Genomic DNA, 16,210 nt, shown 5'->3' on the forward strand with positions numbered 1-16,210 from the left:
AGCTGTTAATTTGGGAGGAGGGGGCAGGGGGGTGAGCAACACCCACATCTGCATCACGTCACGTTTTCTCAGTCATTTGGCACTCTCCTCTATAATGACAGAGATTGAAGGATAGGCACCTACAAGGTATCTCACTTCATCTTCCTCTTTCTACTTGTGCTCATCAGATCCCTTCTCTTCCTAAACCCTCCCTCCTTTCAGGATCCTCTGTCTTCCGTCTGCCCTTCTTTATTTGACAGTAACAAAGCAGATCAAACGTACAGAACACCTTTCTTTGGAAGATTAACTACACAGAATAGGCTTCTTCACCATGAAAAAGACTGAAGAAGGGATTTAACATATCTATAAGGTTGCAAATGACATTAAGAGATAAAAAGGTATTAGGTACTCACTGTCTCTAAATTAGCAAGTGGGAAATTCGGCAAACTTAGGAAAAGGGTGCTTCATAAAGCGTATAAAGTTGTTATTCACTATTCTGTAGCTGCTAAAATTTTACATATGTTCAAAAAAAAACAAAAACCAACAACCTTGCACAGAACCATGCAGAAGAAATTCATCAAAATTCATCATCTATGTAATAGAAAGAAAACATCCAGCTGAGGAAATTGCTGAAAAAACAATAGTTAAAAGCTGGGGAAACATTCTGAGACATCATCTCTGCATATTTGTCACACTCTCAGGCTTCCCTACAGACATCAGTTATTGGACTTGATTCAAGACACAGTACTAGGACAGAAACTTTGATCGACACAGCAAAGGACAGCCCAAGATCATCCACTGTAGAGACTGAGCAAGGAAAGATGTGTATGGGGAACAGAATGATTTAAGTTTCTTGAATGTGTAGCAAAGTTAACTCAAAATACCACTTCTGCATAAAATGAAGAGATCTTTCATCTTTTGTGTTAGGCTCCATAAATTTGAGAAATCAGAAGTTTAAGTAGCTGCCAGACCAAAAAAGGCATTCTAGTAATGGTTCTTATTAAGTACTTACTTTCTATATATCACATTTTCTATAATCAAGTAGTACATTACATTTTTTCACTACACATCACCATAGCTTGTGCTAGCATAAGCATGTCAAAATTATATTAACATAACCACTTCACAGTTTAAGAGAGATGCACAACTTGTCATCAAGAAAAATACAACAGAACTAATTTTCATTTTTTCTTTTGGGGACGTAGGGTGCAGGGGATGACATGCTAGTCAAAACCAAACTATGTAAGAAGCACTACCATAGCCGTTCCTTGGCCAAAAGGAACATCACAGAACTCCAAGATAAGCACTAAGCCATACGCCTTGCAACGCTGAGGTTGGGAAGTGCCTGGACAGAAAGCAGCTCTGTGGGTTCATGGCAAAGAACAATCTGAACACAAACCAGCGTGCCCCTACAGTGGTAAAGACTAACGACATACTGGGCTGCAAAATTTTGTAGCCAACAAATCAAGAGACATGATTATTCCCCTCCTCCCAGCATAAAGCCACATCTAAAACACCATGTCCAGTTTCAGGGGTCCCCATTATGAGAGAAAACCCACAAACTGAAGATAGGCCACTAAGATATTTTGGGGGCTGGAACCCATGTCATAGGAGAAGTTGCTGAGAGCACCTTGGTTTGTCAAGTCTGATGTCTGAGCAGGCCAAAGGAGGAACTCCTTCCCCTCCCCTCACCCCACTAACTGAAGGTGGTTTAAGGAGACAAAGCCAATTCTGAGAGGTGTGGAGTGAAATGATAAAGTGCAAGAGACACAGGCTGAAACATGGGAAATCTCAACTGGACGTAACAGAGAGAAAAATTTTCCAGAAGAGTGGCTAAGCACTGGAGCAGGCCACCTTGGAGATATTCAAAGCTCAATGAGACAAGGGCTTCAGCAAGCTGTTCTAACATCAGAGTTAGCCCTGCTTTGAGCAAGGCTGGGACTAGGATGGCCTCTCTAGAAGTTGTTCAAGCAAAATTTTTTTTTTTTTCAATTATATTTTGAGTATCTCAAACCAGAACAAAACCTGTCATCTTTATAAGAATTAATTCCCAAAAATGCTTTCTCAAAAGAACATTTTGTGCACTTTTTTCCAGTAAGGATACTTAAAAGTTAGCTTATTGAGACTGGAATATGTAACATAAAATATTCATACATAAGTAACAAAAGGCTATATTTTTAGTAGATCAAGTATAATTGTGATCATTTTTGATCACCTAATTCAGCTTATCAACTGTACTCATGAAGGAGACTATTAATAATTGCTCAATTCAAGCTGTAAAATCTCACTTTATTACCACACAGAAATAGCACTGAACCATAAAACTACAAAATGAAACTTGGAAACATTATTAATTGCTATTTTGTTATTAAAGCATGTCTTCCATATCAGTGTCAGAGACCTGGACTACTACTGCTACAAGATACTTCATATTAATTTCAGAAAAAATAGAAGCTTAACATCCCCAGTGTCTGCTGACTCACAAAGCAAGATGCTAAGCAAATGCCTGCAGTTTTATTTGAAATATTTAAACCCAAATGTTATCACCAACACAAAGTCCCCAAGAATAGCTGCTGTAGGGGGTACTGTTCTTACAGAATTGGTTCTTAGCTCTAGCTAAAAGAACGATAACTTTTGAAGACACCCCATGCACATCCTTCCCTCCTACACATCAAAATTGACAAAAAGAAACAAAAAAATAAGTTACAACCTGCTCACAAGACAAGAATTAAAGATGACTACTCATTACTGAAACAAAGTAGTATATAACCGAAAATGCCAAGCAGAAAATAATTTCTTTTACAGCCATTGTCATCAATGCTTAAAATACATCCCTATTACTATGATTACATAATTTTAAATCAGCATAGCAAATTTTTCTGCTTAGGGAGAAGTTATTTTCAACCCTGCAGAACTGGAAGGTTTCTTTTTATTTTACTTTTTGCTAAAAATAGCCATTTCTAGAGATATTTAGAACTAGATTTATAGCACATTTACAAAAAAAAACCCGCTCAAAATAAGAAATGAGAAGGCATGCATACTCGTGCAATGTAAAAGAAGACACACTAAAACTAAGATGTATTTACTATTAGTTATTGGAAAAGCTCTACAGTTACAAAGATTCATGTATTTCTAAAACTGAAAAATACTACTGCACCTGTTAAAGGGCTTCCAAGAATTATTTTCAAGCTGCAGTTCATCAGCTGCACATGAGCTACAGAAGTCTCATTCAACCACTGACCTAGAGACAAGTATAGGTCTGTAAAAAATATGAAGGTGATCAGCCAAACTACTGCAAAATCAAGTCAGATATCCATAAGTACAGTCTGAACATGCAACCAGGACCCTACTTTTCCTAAGTTTGTAAGAATTAAAAGACCAGTTTGCACAAGAGAAAAACTGCATTGCACTTCACTGCTACTGCTATGAACAAAGCACAAAAAAGAAACATGGTACGACACGAAAGGGAACATCATTTGGTATGTTTTACTTAAACATTCTTTGAAATAACAGGTAAAAATCAGGTGTTTAAGTAGTTCCTTAACTACTAGGCTTTACTTTCACATTCTATTGCTTAATCAATATTTTCAATTTAGTATTTTAGCATTGCAGGCTTAGGAAGAGGAAGGATTTAAATTAAGGGTTCTAACACTCAAGAGATTCACCTAACCTCCCAGCCAGCTGACGTGTAATGGGAGAGCAACATACAGTCTTTATTCTCCCTGCTTTTTTTCAATTATGCTCTAACTCAAGCTTTCACTTCCTCTCCTTCCTAAGTCAGTCACAGAAACATTTCATCTGACAGAAAATTACTTTCTTCTGGTCAGCCAGTAACTGGGCAGAAGGTGGAAGTCAATTTTTATCTAACAGGTGGTAATAACTATGTTATTAATTTAAGAATCAAACAATAATGTAACACAGTAATTATTCTGCACAGAACAAAAAAAAGATTACAAAATCAAACCTAAAGAAGAAACTGGAAAACATTTTAAGAGTGGAATTCTGCAGTTATAAAGCACTAAGTTCATCTCTCTAGTGCAATAGTATGAAGAAAATATGATGATAGCTAGAACATAACAGCAATTACTATTCTAGACTAAACTAAGTTTTTTCATTTCTTCATGTTATTATCATACAGTGACTTGGTCGGGTTAGGAACTGAAATGTAAACTAAGAAAACAGAAGACACCGTGAGTAAATAAATGATTAGACAGACATTTCCTCTTCCCTTCTCTTCCCCATTTCCAAACTTAGAGAACATTACAAGCTGGTAAACCCTTAGCAGCATTGTCCAAGGAAATCTTTTTCCATCTCAAAAAACACACAATAGAGAATCTTTTTGCATAAGTGTCTAAGATCATAATAAGCATCAATCATTAATTTCTGTAATAGGTATCTATCAAGGTTGAAAACTTGGTAGATTACACAAAATTCAACACCTCAAGCATAAAAAGCACTCCAAGTTCTTGTTTCTTCATTTGCTCATTCCACAGGGATTTTCTCCAGTTTAGCCAATCCTTCAAAAGGAAATTCTGAAATGTATGCAAGAAAAGTTTCAGGCCAATTTGACAGTGAGACACATCTCCAGCCATTAGAAAAAAAAAAAAATTACATTCTTGACTTTATTGAATCACACAAAAACGGTTTGAAATCATTATATGCTACATATTGAAAAACAATTTTAACTATTAAACAAACCCAAACTAGTTTAGCTTAAAATATTAAGTATACACATCGATGCATCCACTTCCTTCATTTACTTTGATTTTCATAGCTACAAACAAACATTGCAGATAGCACTCAAGTGAAAAGGTGCAGAGGAATTTGGCAAGTACTCACCACAAGGCAGAACTCCAAAACGTTTCTTAGACTAGCTGAATGGCAACTCTCAAGTCTATCAATAATAACATGTATTACACAGATGTATACTTATGTCACATCTGAATTAAAAAACACAACCCTGAATAAGTTTTTAAAATAAAAAATCATGACTGTGCTCATTATACATTCTGTTTTGAAAGAAAAGCAGCTTGACGGATCATATTTTTTACATACAGATCCTCCCAGCATTCCCGAGCAGCTCATTGTTTCAACAAAATATACTGTTCAGAAATCACTACTCTGCACAGTCAGAACCAGACCCTTGAAAATTACCCACCTTCTCTTCAGCTCCTTCACTGACTTTTTCTCCTCACACTCTCCTCCAAATAACAGCTAAATGAAAACCTTAGCACTTGCAAGTACTTTCAACTATAAAACAGTGTTCTAAGAAGTTGAAAAATGTAATGCTTCATTATTGTTACTATTCTAAAAAGTAATTTAGAATTCAACATCTCTGCTTCATATTTAAAACTGTCTTAGATACAGGATCACAGTTTAAGAAATAAAAAAAGTGTGTACTTGGAACCTCATAGTAAACTCAACTGCCCTGATGCCTTTTAAAGTCTCCCCCACTCCCAGTGTACAATGAACCTACCATTAATTTCAGTAACATCAACCAAAAGAAAGAAGTGTAAATGTGCTTCCATAATCTATAGTAATTTTTATTTCTATCATTCTGTCAAGCAATACTACATAACAAGATGATTTAGCTGTTGAAAGTTGTATTTTCCCCATTCAGTATGCTACCATCAATGTCAGAGCTAAATAAGTGATTTCATATCTTCATAAAATGGGAAAATAACATTATTAATGCACTTGGTAAGGGTCCTGGATAGCATACACTTTTAGCCCATGTTTTATTGGTATATCCTGATTTACATCTCTATAAGTATTTAAATATTGAGATAACAACATACTGTATTTTCAACAGTAAAAGAATATAACAGAGTGAAACTTCAGCAGATTGAAAAAAAATGTTAACATGAGTCTCTACAACTACTTAATGGAAGAGATTTAGTGATAAGTAGACACACTGTTATCCGGCAGCACTAGCTGCAATGCAAAAATGTCAAACTCTTCCAGGTAACACACAGAGATGTGCCCAAGATAACCTCACTAACTCCAAACTTTGGTAAGATAAGCTTTCAGCAAGCAGCAGTGCTGTAATACAGCAGATGCTAGAAACAGCCCCTGCAGTCAGAAAACACTGGACAAGAGCTCTTGCGTGCTTTGCTCCTTGAGAAGATTTGTTACTCCGTGATTCGTAACAGGCCACAGCAATTTGACATACAAAAGTCACAACAAGTAGGGTTTTCTTTCTTCATCTAATGAAATTCTTTTTTTTTTTCCCCTCAGATACAAGTTGTGAATACTGTTTCTCACTCACATTTCCCCAGGAAAACATTGGCAGCCACCCTAAAGCGTTAAACTGAACACAAATATTCTAAAGCTGGGGCCATGCCAAAGACACAGCTGCCACGCCACTGAGAGTATCTTGAAGCTGTCTGAACACACATGGCTTTTTCTCCTCTGGCTTTCCTCAACAGCTCTTTTTCAGACATGACACAGCACAAGAAGCTCCTAGCCCTTCTTGGAGCACTAGGAGACAACAAGAAAGGAAAAGTCTGTCTTGACCACACTCCCCAGACAGCGTGCTCTGTCAAAAAAGCAATTTTGGCAGTCTGTTCTCTAACTCAGAGTAAGCCTTTGCTTGCTGTCAGTTAATGCCATCACTTCCATTTCAAATATCTATGCTACATTTCTCAAAGTGAAGGGCTTAAAATGATGCCAATGCAAGAATGCCCATTGTGCTTCAATTGCTCACCAGTGTTACAAAGATTATTTAAACCAGTAACTTTCTTTTTCCTTAAATGTGCACAGCAGCTCTCAAAGGTTGTACATCACTCCTAGAGCTGTCTAGTCTTCCTAAATTCTGACACCTCACAACCATACATTAAGTACGTAAAACATGGTTAGAAACATTCACGTACCATTCATCCCCCAGAAAGCCTTTCCTTCCTTCTGTTAGCTGTATTAAAATTGTTATTGGAATTAAATATCCTCATTCTGCTCTAAAGAAGTAGAAAACGTACTACTACTGAAAAGATGAACAATATGCACAGCTTGGAGAATCAGTCTTAAATTTATTTTAATTATATTGTTATGACAATCACAGAATAAACAATCTATAAAAAATTAACTAATCTATAGGATATTTAAAATCCAATGTTTCTAAGTGTAATTCTAAGTTAAGCTTCAGGACAGCTTCATACTTCTGCATACTCCTACATGTATTACTTACATTAAGCTGTATTTTATCCAGCAGTAACACTTCTGTAAAATATGCACATATAAAAATCTACAGAATATCTGTTTGTTATCAGTATGAATGACAACAGCACCTCACTCCAAAATTGCCAGCTACCCTCCACCAGCTTGTTGCTCAGGGATTCAGGGTCTGGGCAGTGTGAGCACACAGAGACTGAAGAGAGAAAAAACCATCTCTCTCAAGAGTCTCATACCGTGATTTCAGAATGCAAAAATCTTTGCAAATGGCTTTCTCCTGAGACCTGGTTCATCTATATCCAACATCTACTCCAAATGCCTCAAATTTCCACTTTCTAGAAGGTACAGGCTTTCTGACTAATAATTTAAATCTCCAGGAACATACAAGTTTAAAACACACCTACTTTTACTAAAATTATAGGAGATACTGATCATCAGGAAAATGCAGACTTCCTAAACACACTGCTGCTTTTATTAATTCACTCTTCCATTGGGAAGTTCATTTGGGTTTGTTGGAAAAGGCAAATAATAATAAAGCATGCTGCTACACCATCCTGCCCAAGTCCTTCTCTCAAATCCCTACCAAAATCACCTTTTTACATGCTCCACTTAGAGTATACCTAGAAGCAAAATTTGTGGGAGGGAAATCAGCCCAAAAGAGTCAATCGCAATCATGTAATAAGCTCCACCCAGTCACCGTGTTTAGGTGATGATATCAGTTAGTTTAGCAACAGACAAATTGATAGAAAACATTATGAAACTCAGCAGACATTGCCATCTCAGAGATAACGTGCGCTGCTCAACACGAGGTCAGTCAAAGACCATGGGGACAAAAAGAGGCAGAAAGAAGGAAACTACTACGTCATTGAGTCAAACACATTAAGTTACACTTGTCCTAATACAGTATTTGCATCTCAAAAAGACAGCAAAGCCTATGAAATAAAAGGCTAAGGAAATAACTTCTGAAACAAGACTCAATACATTTGAAATCTCCAAAGACTCCAAAAAGGAGAGTAGCTATGGAAGGCCTACACACTCTTACAGAACTCATTGATTGGAGAGAATCAACCTGAGACACATTATATCAAGAAAAGTACGGTCACTGAAAAGGCAGGTGTTAAAAAAGGGTCTGTAACAATTTAAAGGACTTCCTGCTGTAAATGTGTTGCAAGTAGACTAAGCTTTTTTCCTTTTGTCTTCTTTTTTTCTTTTTTCTTTTGTTGAGTAAATGGCTCACAGTAGCAACAACTTCACTCTAAGTGGCAACAGTTCTATAAATCAAGGACATCTTATACTAGTGCTTCAGCTTACTAGCATAGTATTAAGAGAAACCAGCAGGTGAAGTCTGTGTCCCCAAAGATGATGCATAAATCAATTTGAGATCTGGCATAACAAGGTGAGAGAAGGAGAGTCTCTCCCAGCAACTAATGAAAACCTGGAGGCTGAGTTGCAGTAAGGCAGTGGAAATCACAGGTGAGACTGAGTGTATAGGGGACTGTCACACTTGCTTTGTCTTTTCTCTCTGTCCTGTTTCCAACAGTCCCATTCATTTCTCTCCACAAATTCCCACTCCCTCTTTCCCCTCCTCCAATGAAGAGAAAATCCTTTCCTCAGAACTAGTGTGTGATGACACTTACTTAACAATGTAAAAATAAGAACATGAATGGTGCTTTTACTTACACAGCTCTCTTTTTTTCAAGGGTGGCCAGAAGCAGATGATTCAGGTAAAGAATGTAAAACACAGCAAACATCTAGAAGTGTCTGGAATAATTCCTAGCTTTCAGCCATGTTAGAGCTGGTAGTCCAACTCTGCTGCAAAGTTAGGTATTCAGTGCCTCTATCCCTATCTGACTTTGCCTAACTACAATTTTAACCCACTTATATTTTTCTGCTCCGCAATATCATGTGGCAGTTAAGCTCCACAATTTAATTACACATTGCTTGAAAATCTACTTTAGTTTTCATCAGGTAGCAGGTTTAATTCACTGGGTGGCCTAATTCTTGTCTTAAAAAAAAAAAAAAAAAAGCTATTCTTGCTTTTTAGTCATCATTTCTGTACGGTCTACGGATTTTATAGACCTCTATCACCTCTCCTCTTATTGTTCTGTTTTCCAGACTAAAGGTCTTAATATTCCCAGCACAGAGGATCTTCTTCCACACCTTTCACCCACTTTTTCACTATGAAACCTCTGCTGCTGGGGCGATTACATCAATGCACACCATTAATGAATTGGACACACCATTGATATACATAATGACCTAAAAATTATTTCATTCTTTGCGAACAATTCCCAACAGCTTTCTGACCACTGCCCTTCTCCAAGTAACATTAGTAAATTTAGAGCTCATCACTGCGTAGATAGGCTTGCATTATTTTCCCCTACAGGAGTATCATTTGGCATTCACCAAAACTGAATTATGTTTGTATGTGAAAGCACTAGGCAATGGTATCATAAGATTTTGCTGCAACTACCCAATCAGTTTAGATTTTACCAATCCTCATATACCAACAAACTGCTCTGGTGCCACAACATTATCATTCCTTAAGACTATTTTTTAATATGATGAACCCCTAGGTCCCAGAAATCTACCGGTACGTTTTTCCAACATGAAGCAATCATTGGTTTATCTAGTTTTTCATCTATTAACCAACTGTACTAATCCACAGGATAACCTTTTATCCTTGGTAAATAAAGATTTCATTGAGGACCTTGGTCAAATATTCCACCCATTTTCAAACCAGTCTGCTACTATCTTTGTTAAGTGCTCTCTAATTCTAGTGTTGCAGCATTCAGTGAGCAGGATTTGGCGAGTAAGAGTTCTACTTTCATCTTACGTACTACCTGCAGATTACATAAACATCACTAAGTTCTCCCCATTCATTTTTCTCTTCTGCAAATTGAGGCATTTCAAAAATGGTAGTCCCCTACCTCACTCCATCTCCTTATTTTAGCTATCCTTCTTTGCATCTTTTTAACTATTAATTATAGCCCTACATCTGTTTCTTGTGAAAGTTGTGATAATTCCATCTGATACCAGTCATTTTTTACCACCTAGCATCACCTTTAAAAAAAATAAAAAGAAAAAGAATACCTGTATTAGTTTCTTGGGCTTGTTTCCCTTAACAGAAGGTAGAATGCTGGACCTTTTCTGCTCCTCCAGAGTGAAAATGACATAAAGAATTCAGGTTCTAACTACCCATTATTCGTGATCCTGCAAGAATGCAAACCAGACTAGCCAGTAAGGGATACACCTGAATAAACAAAAAATGCAATGATGTGGCATTTTGTTTCGTACTGGCACTTTGAGATTTCACGGTACCAACCAAACTTCAGAAAATCACCTACGTCACAAAAGGATTGTCAAGAACCTCAAAACACATGCACCTCTCCTGTGAATCACTGTGTTATCCCTGTGTCTAAGGAACATCTTGTATCCAGCTTGGGCTTGCTCCATATGCAGGGACCAACTTCAGCTGAGTTTTCCAAAGACGTTTCAGTGGAACAACAAAAGAACATGTAGCAAAAGCAGATCGCCTAACAGGATCCTGGAACTGACTACTTTGCCAAATTCCTGCTGCACTCTTAGAAAGGTGCTAGATTCACCCAGTGAGCACTTCCCTGCATTTCCAGGCAAGCACCTGCTTTTGTTTTAGAGCTTGGATCACATCACATGATCAGTCCTACAAAGAACAAGTTCAAACAGATCTTAAATCTAAAGTTATCCAGTATGCAGCACATTACTTGCTGAAATACCAGTACAATTCCAATTCCTCTTCATCTCTGGGAATAATTCTTCATAGTCACAACATTGTTTACATAATCATCAAAATATGTGAACTTTTACAAGACTATATATTTTTGCCACAGACTTACTAATTTTTACGGCACCACACACTGCAATTAAGAAGCCTGTACTACTTGACAAGGAACTCACATGTACATTTAGTTGTACTAAGCAATTCTTTAGTTATCCAGTTTGCATGTCTTGCTTTCCCACATTCAGAGATCAATCAGTCACTAGACCCAAGATCTGTGGGACCACAGGCTAAACCTGCTGTAGGACATGGCATATCGTTCACTTCTGACAATGTATAGGCATTTCCATGCAATAAATTTCCAAGTTCTGCAAAGACCTAGGACACTGAAGAGGTCCTGGCTCGTCATATGCTCTTGTGAAACGCGACCTGGGCAACTTCCAAAAGAGCAAAAACATTCTGTTGCAAGCCAGTGAGAAGTGTTCTGGGATTCACTGTTTACGTAAGGAGGATGTATTCTGCAGTCCTTCTGGACTTCACTTCTAGTAAGAAAACTGGATTCAATAACTCAGGTTCCATTAAGGTCTATATTTTGATGGTAACACTGGAAAGTTGGTTCCAAAATTCACAAATATAACTATAACAATACAAAAAGGTAATTCTCTCTGCCCCTTAGCCTTCCTCCTCATAAAGTTAACACAGAACTTCTGTTCCAAGACGGAATGTCTTTTTCACTGCAACGTAATACAAACACACCTTATCTCCAAAGTTGGAGCCAATATCTCATTCCAAGGTACAGCGTAGTGCATAATGGAAAGAACTAGCCTCAAAAAATGCATACTTTTAAAAACAGCTGCAAGGACATCTCTTCCGAAAAACTACAATTCTGCACACAAACTACAGGGGTCTTTCTACCCATTTTCATGAAACACCACCACCAAAAAAAAAAAAAAAAAAAAAAAAAGATTCTCAGCTTTAGCTGCCACTGTTACATTTACTAGGTAGGGCTACTTCGTCTTTCAAAAGCTGACAAAAACATAATTGATATACTGAAACAAGCTTAAAAGGTAAACATTACAAATTTCCAGGCAATTTTACAACAAATAATTCTTACAATACCTAGCTGGAAAAAAAATGTATATATTACTACTATACTATATTAACTACACCATGTTACCGCTTCACTTGAAAAATTACTTTGTATTCAGAATCATAAAAAATTTTAAAAATTGAGAAATTCACATAAACAAGCATCTATATTAACTCTTCTTACCTTTGAAGATTTAAGAAAGATATAGTAAAATCTTATCAGTACAGGCAGTATCTCACAAGCTAGCAGATTTGCAGCTGTGGAAGACCAACAGTTTCTTACTTGGTTTGAAACGCCAAGGGGTGCTTCTGCAGTTGAAGTGGGGACAGATTTTAATGTATAAACTCAGCTTCGTTTTTGTACTAGAAAACGTACCATTTTGGCATGAGGTGACAGCAACAACCGATTTGGTGCAGATCATGGTTTAATCACCAGTGTACTCAAGCGTAGTCAGAAATATACTACATTAAATACCACTGAAGGCTTTCTTGTACATGTGTTAAATAATTTTAAGATCTACTAATAAGATGAGAAAAGACATAAGCATAAGAGCAACAGCAAAACAGTTAAAAGCATGGTTGTCTAGGTTACTATTTTTTTAAAAGTGCACAAACACTTACCTAAACAAGATTTCTGAAGCACTATTTCCTTTTGCCACTCCACCTCACATCCCTCAAAAGTATATGCAGTCATTTCCCCCTCCTGCATATTACCCTTCCTAATGCAACCAGGTCAAGGCATAATTCCAGTGGCCCTGATAATCAGACCACTACTTGCCCGATCATCTTTCAGTCCCTGCCTTTGGCTCACAACCTGCAGTGCTGCAAGAATAACAAGTATTTATAGCCATTCAAGAGTATATGCCCCCAAGGAGAGCGCCAAATACTGTGGAAAAACAGATCGTTTCAGAGGCGCCTCGTATTTGTACTGCCAAAACCTGAAAGCCATTTGCCAATGGCAGTCATTCAACTGACAAAGTAGTAAAACAACTAAGAATTGAAAAGTGTGTGATAAGAATTTTGAATATGCAACAGAAAGCAAGAAAACAAAACTATGAAAATAAAAATTACTTTTATGGAAAGCTTTCTCCTTTTTGGAGAGGAATAAGTAAGGAAGGAGGGGGAGTAAGTTTCTAGTTACAGTCAAAACTGTAACTAGAATAAGCTAATGTTATGAACATTAGCATAAATAAGTTATGATTCTTTCAATTCACTGATAGCCAGGAATCACAGGATTGTGCACTCTATAACTGCCAAGAACAGTATTTTTGAAACATGATGCACTTACCCAAGAAGACCTAAAGACACTAATTTTCTCAATTTGGTTAGTATTATCACAAACACTGTAAAAGCTAGGTTATCAAACACAGTATAAACAGCTGGTCAAAAGAGGTGATTATCCCACTGCATTCAGCATTGGTGCAGCCTCACCTTGAGTACTGTGTGCACAATTTAAGAAAGATGTGAAGGTCCTTCAATGCATCCAGGAAGTGGCAACAAAGGTGGTGAAGGGGCTAGAAGGAATGTTCTGTGAGGAGCGGCTAAGGACTTTGGGTTTGTCTAGTTTGGAGAAAAGGAGGCTGAGGAGCCACCTCATTGTTCTCCGCAGCTTCCTGAGGAGGGGACGTGGAGAGGGAGGTGCTGAGCTCTTCTCCCTGGGATCCGGTGACAGGACGCATGGGAATGGTTCAAAGCTGCTCCAGGGGAGGTTTAAACTGGACATTAGGAAGCATTTCTGTACTCAGAGGGTGGTCAAACAGTGAAACAGGCTTCCTAGAGAGGTGGTTGATACCCCAAGCCTGTCAGTGATTAAGAGGCATTTGGACAATGCCCTTAATAACATGCTTTAACTTTTGGTCAGCGCTGAATTGGTCAGGCAGCTGGTCCAGATGATCGCTGTAGGTCCCTTCCAACTGAAATAGTCTGTTCTATTCTAAACCGTATGGCATGTGTTTCAATCTTTTACAACTTAGCCGTACATGAAATCACAGTCCAGAACCACGAAGTTAAACAACAGAATAGAAATATCCCCAAAATGCCATTGGAATAACGACGCTTCTTGTAATTTGAGCAATTTTTCTCACTTACAACCAAAGTAAGTTGCTTTGTGTTTTGGTAGTTAGGATTGAGCTTTCGTTTTAGCGAAAGACTTGTATGTACTTAAGGAAAAAGGACTAAGTGTTGACTAATAAGCAAATTACTTTGGTCAACTGAAAAAAAAAAAATCAACTTCCAGTCAACAGTGCCAAAATACCTCTAGGCGAGCAAACGAGATGCAGAGTTTGAGCTTGGTATTTGAAAAGCGCAACTCATTGAAACACGTTGTTCCGAAACAGGTACGCCGTGCCCAACGACTACGGCCGAGGAGAGAACACGAGCACCTGGCTCCGAGCCTCACGCGTGGGTATTTACCCTACTCTAGCTCCACTTTTCCGATCTTATCTTCCTCACTGAAAGGGAGCGCGGTGTCATTAAAAACAGCAAAACTATCGGCAAGCGCCAGGCCTCCCCGCGCTTGCTATCGCGACACCCCGCCGAGGCAGGCCTCGGGGAAAGGGCCGCCGGCAGACGGGCGGGCGGGCAAGGCCGCACCGCTGCCCGCCCCGGGGAGGCTGACGGCACCGCCGGCGGGCGGCCTAGCACCGGGAGCGGGGCCGGGGGACGCCCCTCTCCCTCCGCCGGGCCGCCACGGGGGGCCGGGGGCTGCTGCCCGCCACAGGCCCCGAGCTCACCGGGGAGGGGGACAGCGGGCAGCGGCCGCCCCCTTCCCGCGGGCACCGGAGGTCGGGCGGGGAGGTCCCCTCACCGCTGCAGGCTTCCAGAGCAGAGGAACGCACACGCACCCACCCCCAGGCCCCACACCGCTGCTCGGAGTCACCCGCGAAGGTGGCCGGTGGCCAGCTTCCCCCCCCCGGGGGAGAGGGGGCGGCGGTCCGGCCCCGGCCCCGGCCCCGAGGAGGGAAGGCCGCGGTGCAGCCGAGGAGGCCGCCCCACTTACCAGCCCGACTCGGAGAGCGCCGCCCTCGTCCTGTCGGCCATGGCGCCTCCTGCCGCCGCTCTACCCACAGAGCTCGGGGCCGGGCAGGCGGGGGGGACCGCCGGGCGCTGCGGGGGGAGCCCCGGCGCTCGGAGGGAGGGAGGGAGGGACAGCGGGGCCCGCTCGTTCCCCCGCCCCTCGGGGCGCCCGGCCCGGCCAGCGCTCCGCCGGGGGAGGGAGGGAGGGAGGGAAGGAGGGGAGGGAGGAGCGGAGGCGGCGCAGGCAGGGACGAATAAAGCCCGCGACGTCGGGCGCGCTGCCGCCGCTGGGGAAGCGGCCGCCGTCGGCGCCATGGCGGAGAAGGGCGGGCCGAAGGGCCTCTGCCCGCCCGCCGGCTGCCGCGGGGGGCTCACACAGCCCCGTGAGGGGCCTGCCGCCTTGGAGGAGCGGGAAGAGTTTTATTTTAGAGGCGTTTCATCTCCAAGTGACGTTACTGCGAGTGGCGTTGCGTAGGGAAAGTCTTCTCCGGGCCCTCAGAACGGGTGCTGTGGGTGAGGAGGGGGGTTGAGCCTTTAGAGTGACGGGATGTGCAAGGCTGTTCCTCTGGTGCTTTAATGTCTTTATTTTTTTCTTTAACGCTTTGCCCTAAAATGCTGGGCGCCGACATGAACGTCCGTTTTTGTGATCTGCCTTTTTAATGGGAATTACACTTTATTATAAGAGTAGCGCTATTTCGTTACTGCTGTTGTAAAAGTGCCCAGTTACCTCAGGCACCAGTAATGCGCGGGCTGGGAGTGCTGTCCTCCCCGTTCCGCAGTGCTCCAGCCTTCAGAGAGACTGCCAGAAGGTGAACGGGAGCGGGTCAGGAGTGAACAAAACGCCTACCAGAGCCTTGGCACTCGGGGTTTCTGCCTGCAGGTGAGAGCAGCTACCTTCCAGAAGACACAATTCCCATTAGTGAGTCGCGTCTGGCTACTTCTGTAACCCGTCGGTGCCAAATGTTAATTCTTTTTTACTGCACTGAGGTTTCAAAACCTAGCCACCTGCTATGTTTGTCTATTAAAGGTGCGCTTTTCTTCATGGGACATTCGCATCCTTGGGATGTTTCAGTTTTCCTGCAGCATTTTAAGTCGAAGCTTGCTGGTTTTCCTTTTTTTTTTTTGTGATCCACCTGAAAACCTCCCTTTGCTATACTGAGTAGAAATCACTCAGGAGTTTTACACGCAACAAGCTGTGATTTC

The 16,210-nt window shown here is 40.6% G+C and overlaps 1 protein-coding gene across 2 annotated transcripts in view; it reads right to left on the minus strand.

Annotated features, from left to right (window-relative positions):
- The window catches only part of TDRD3 (tudor domain containing 3), a 109,758-nt gene extending 94,550 nt beyond the window's left edge, over positions 1-15,208 (minus strand). Inside the window, exon 1 of one of the 2 annotated variants that reach the window (XM_075046099.1) lies at positions 14,991-15,208. In XM_075046099.1, the coding sequence (XP_074902200.1) occupies positions 14,991-15,031 (41 nt within the window). In that variant the 5' untranslated portion in view covers positions 15,032-15,208. The remainder of the gene's footprint in view (positions 1-14,990) is intronic. The other variant, XM_075046100.1, reaches the window with a different exon arrangement.
- Between the last annotated feature and the right edge of the window lie 1,002 nt (positions 15,209-16,210).

Source organism: Buteo buteo, chromosome 14 (genome assembly GCF_964188355.1).
Source record: "Buteo buteo chromosome 14, bButBut1.hap1.1, whole genome shotgun sequence".
In the NCBI taxonomy this organism is placed as follows: domain Eukaryota; kingdom Metazoa; phylum Chordata; class Aves; order Accipitriformes; family Accipitridae; genus Buteo; species Buteo buteo.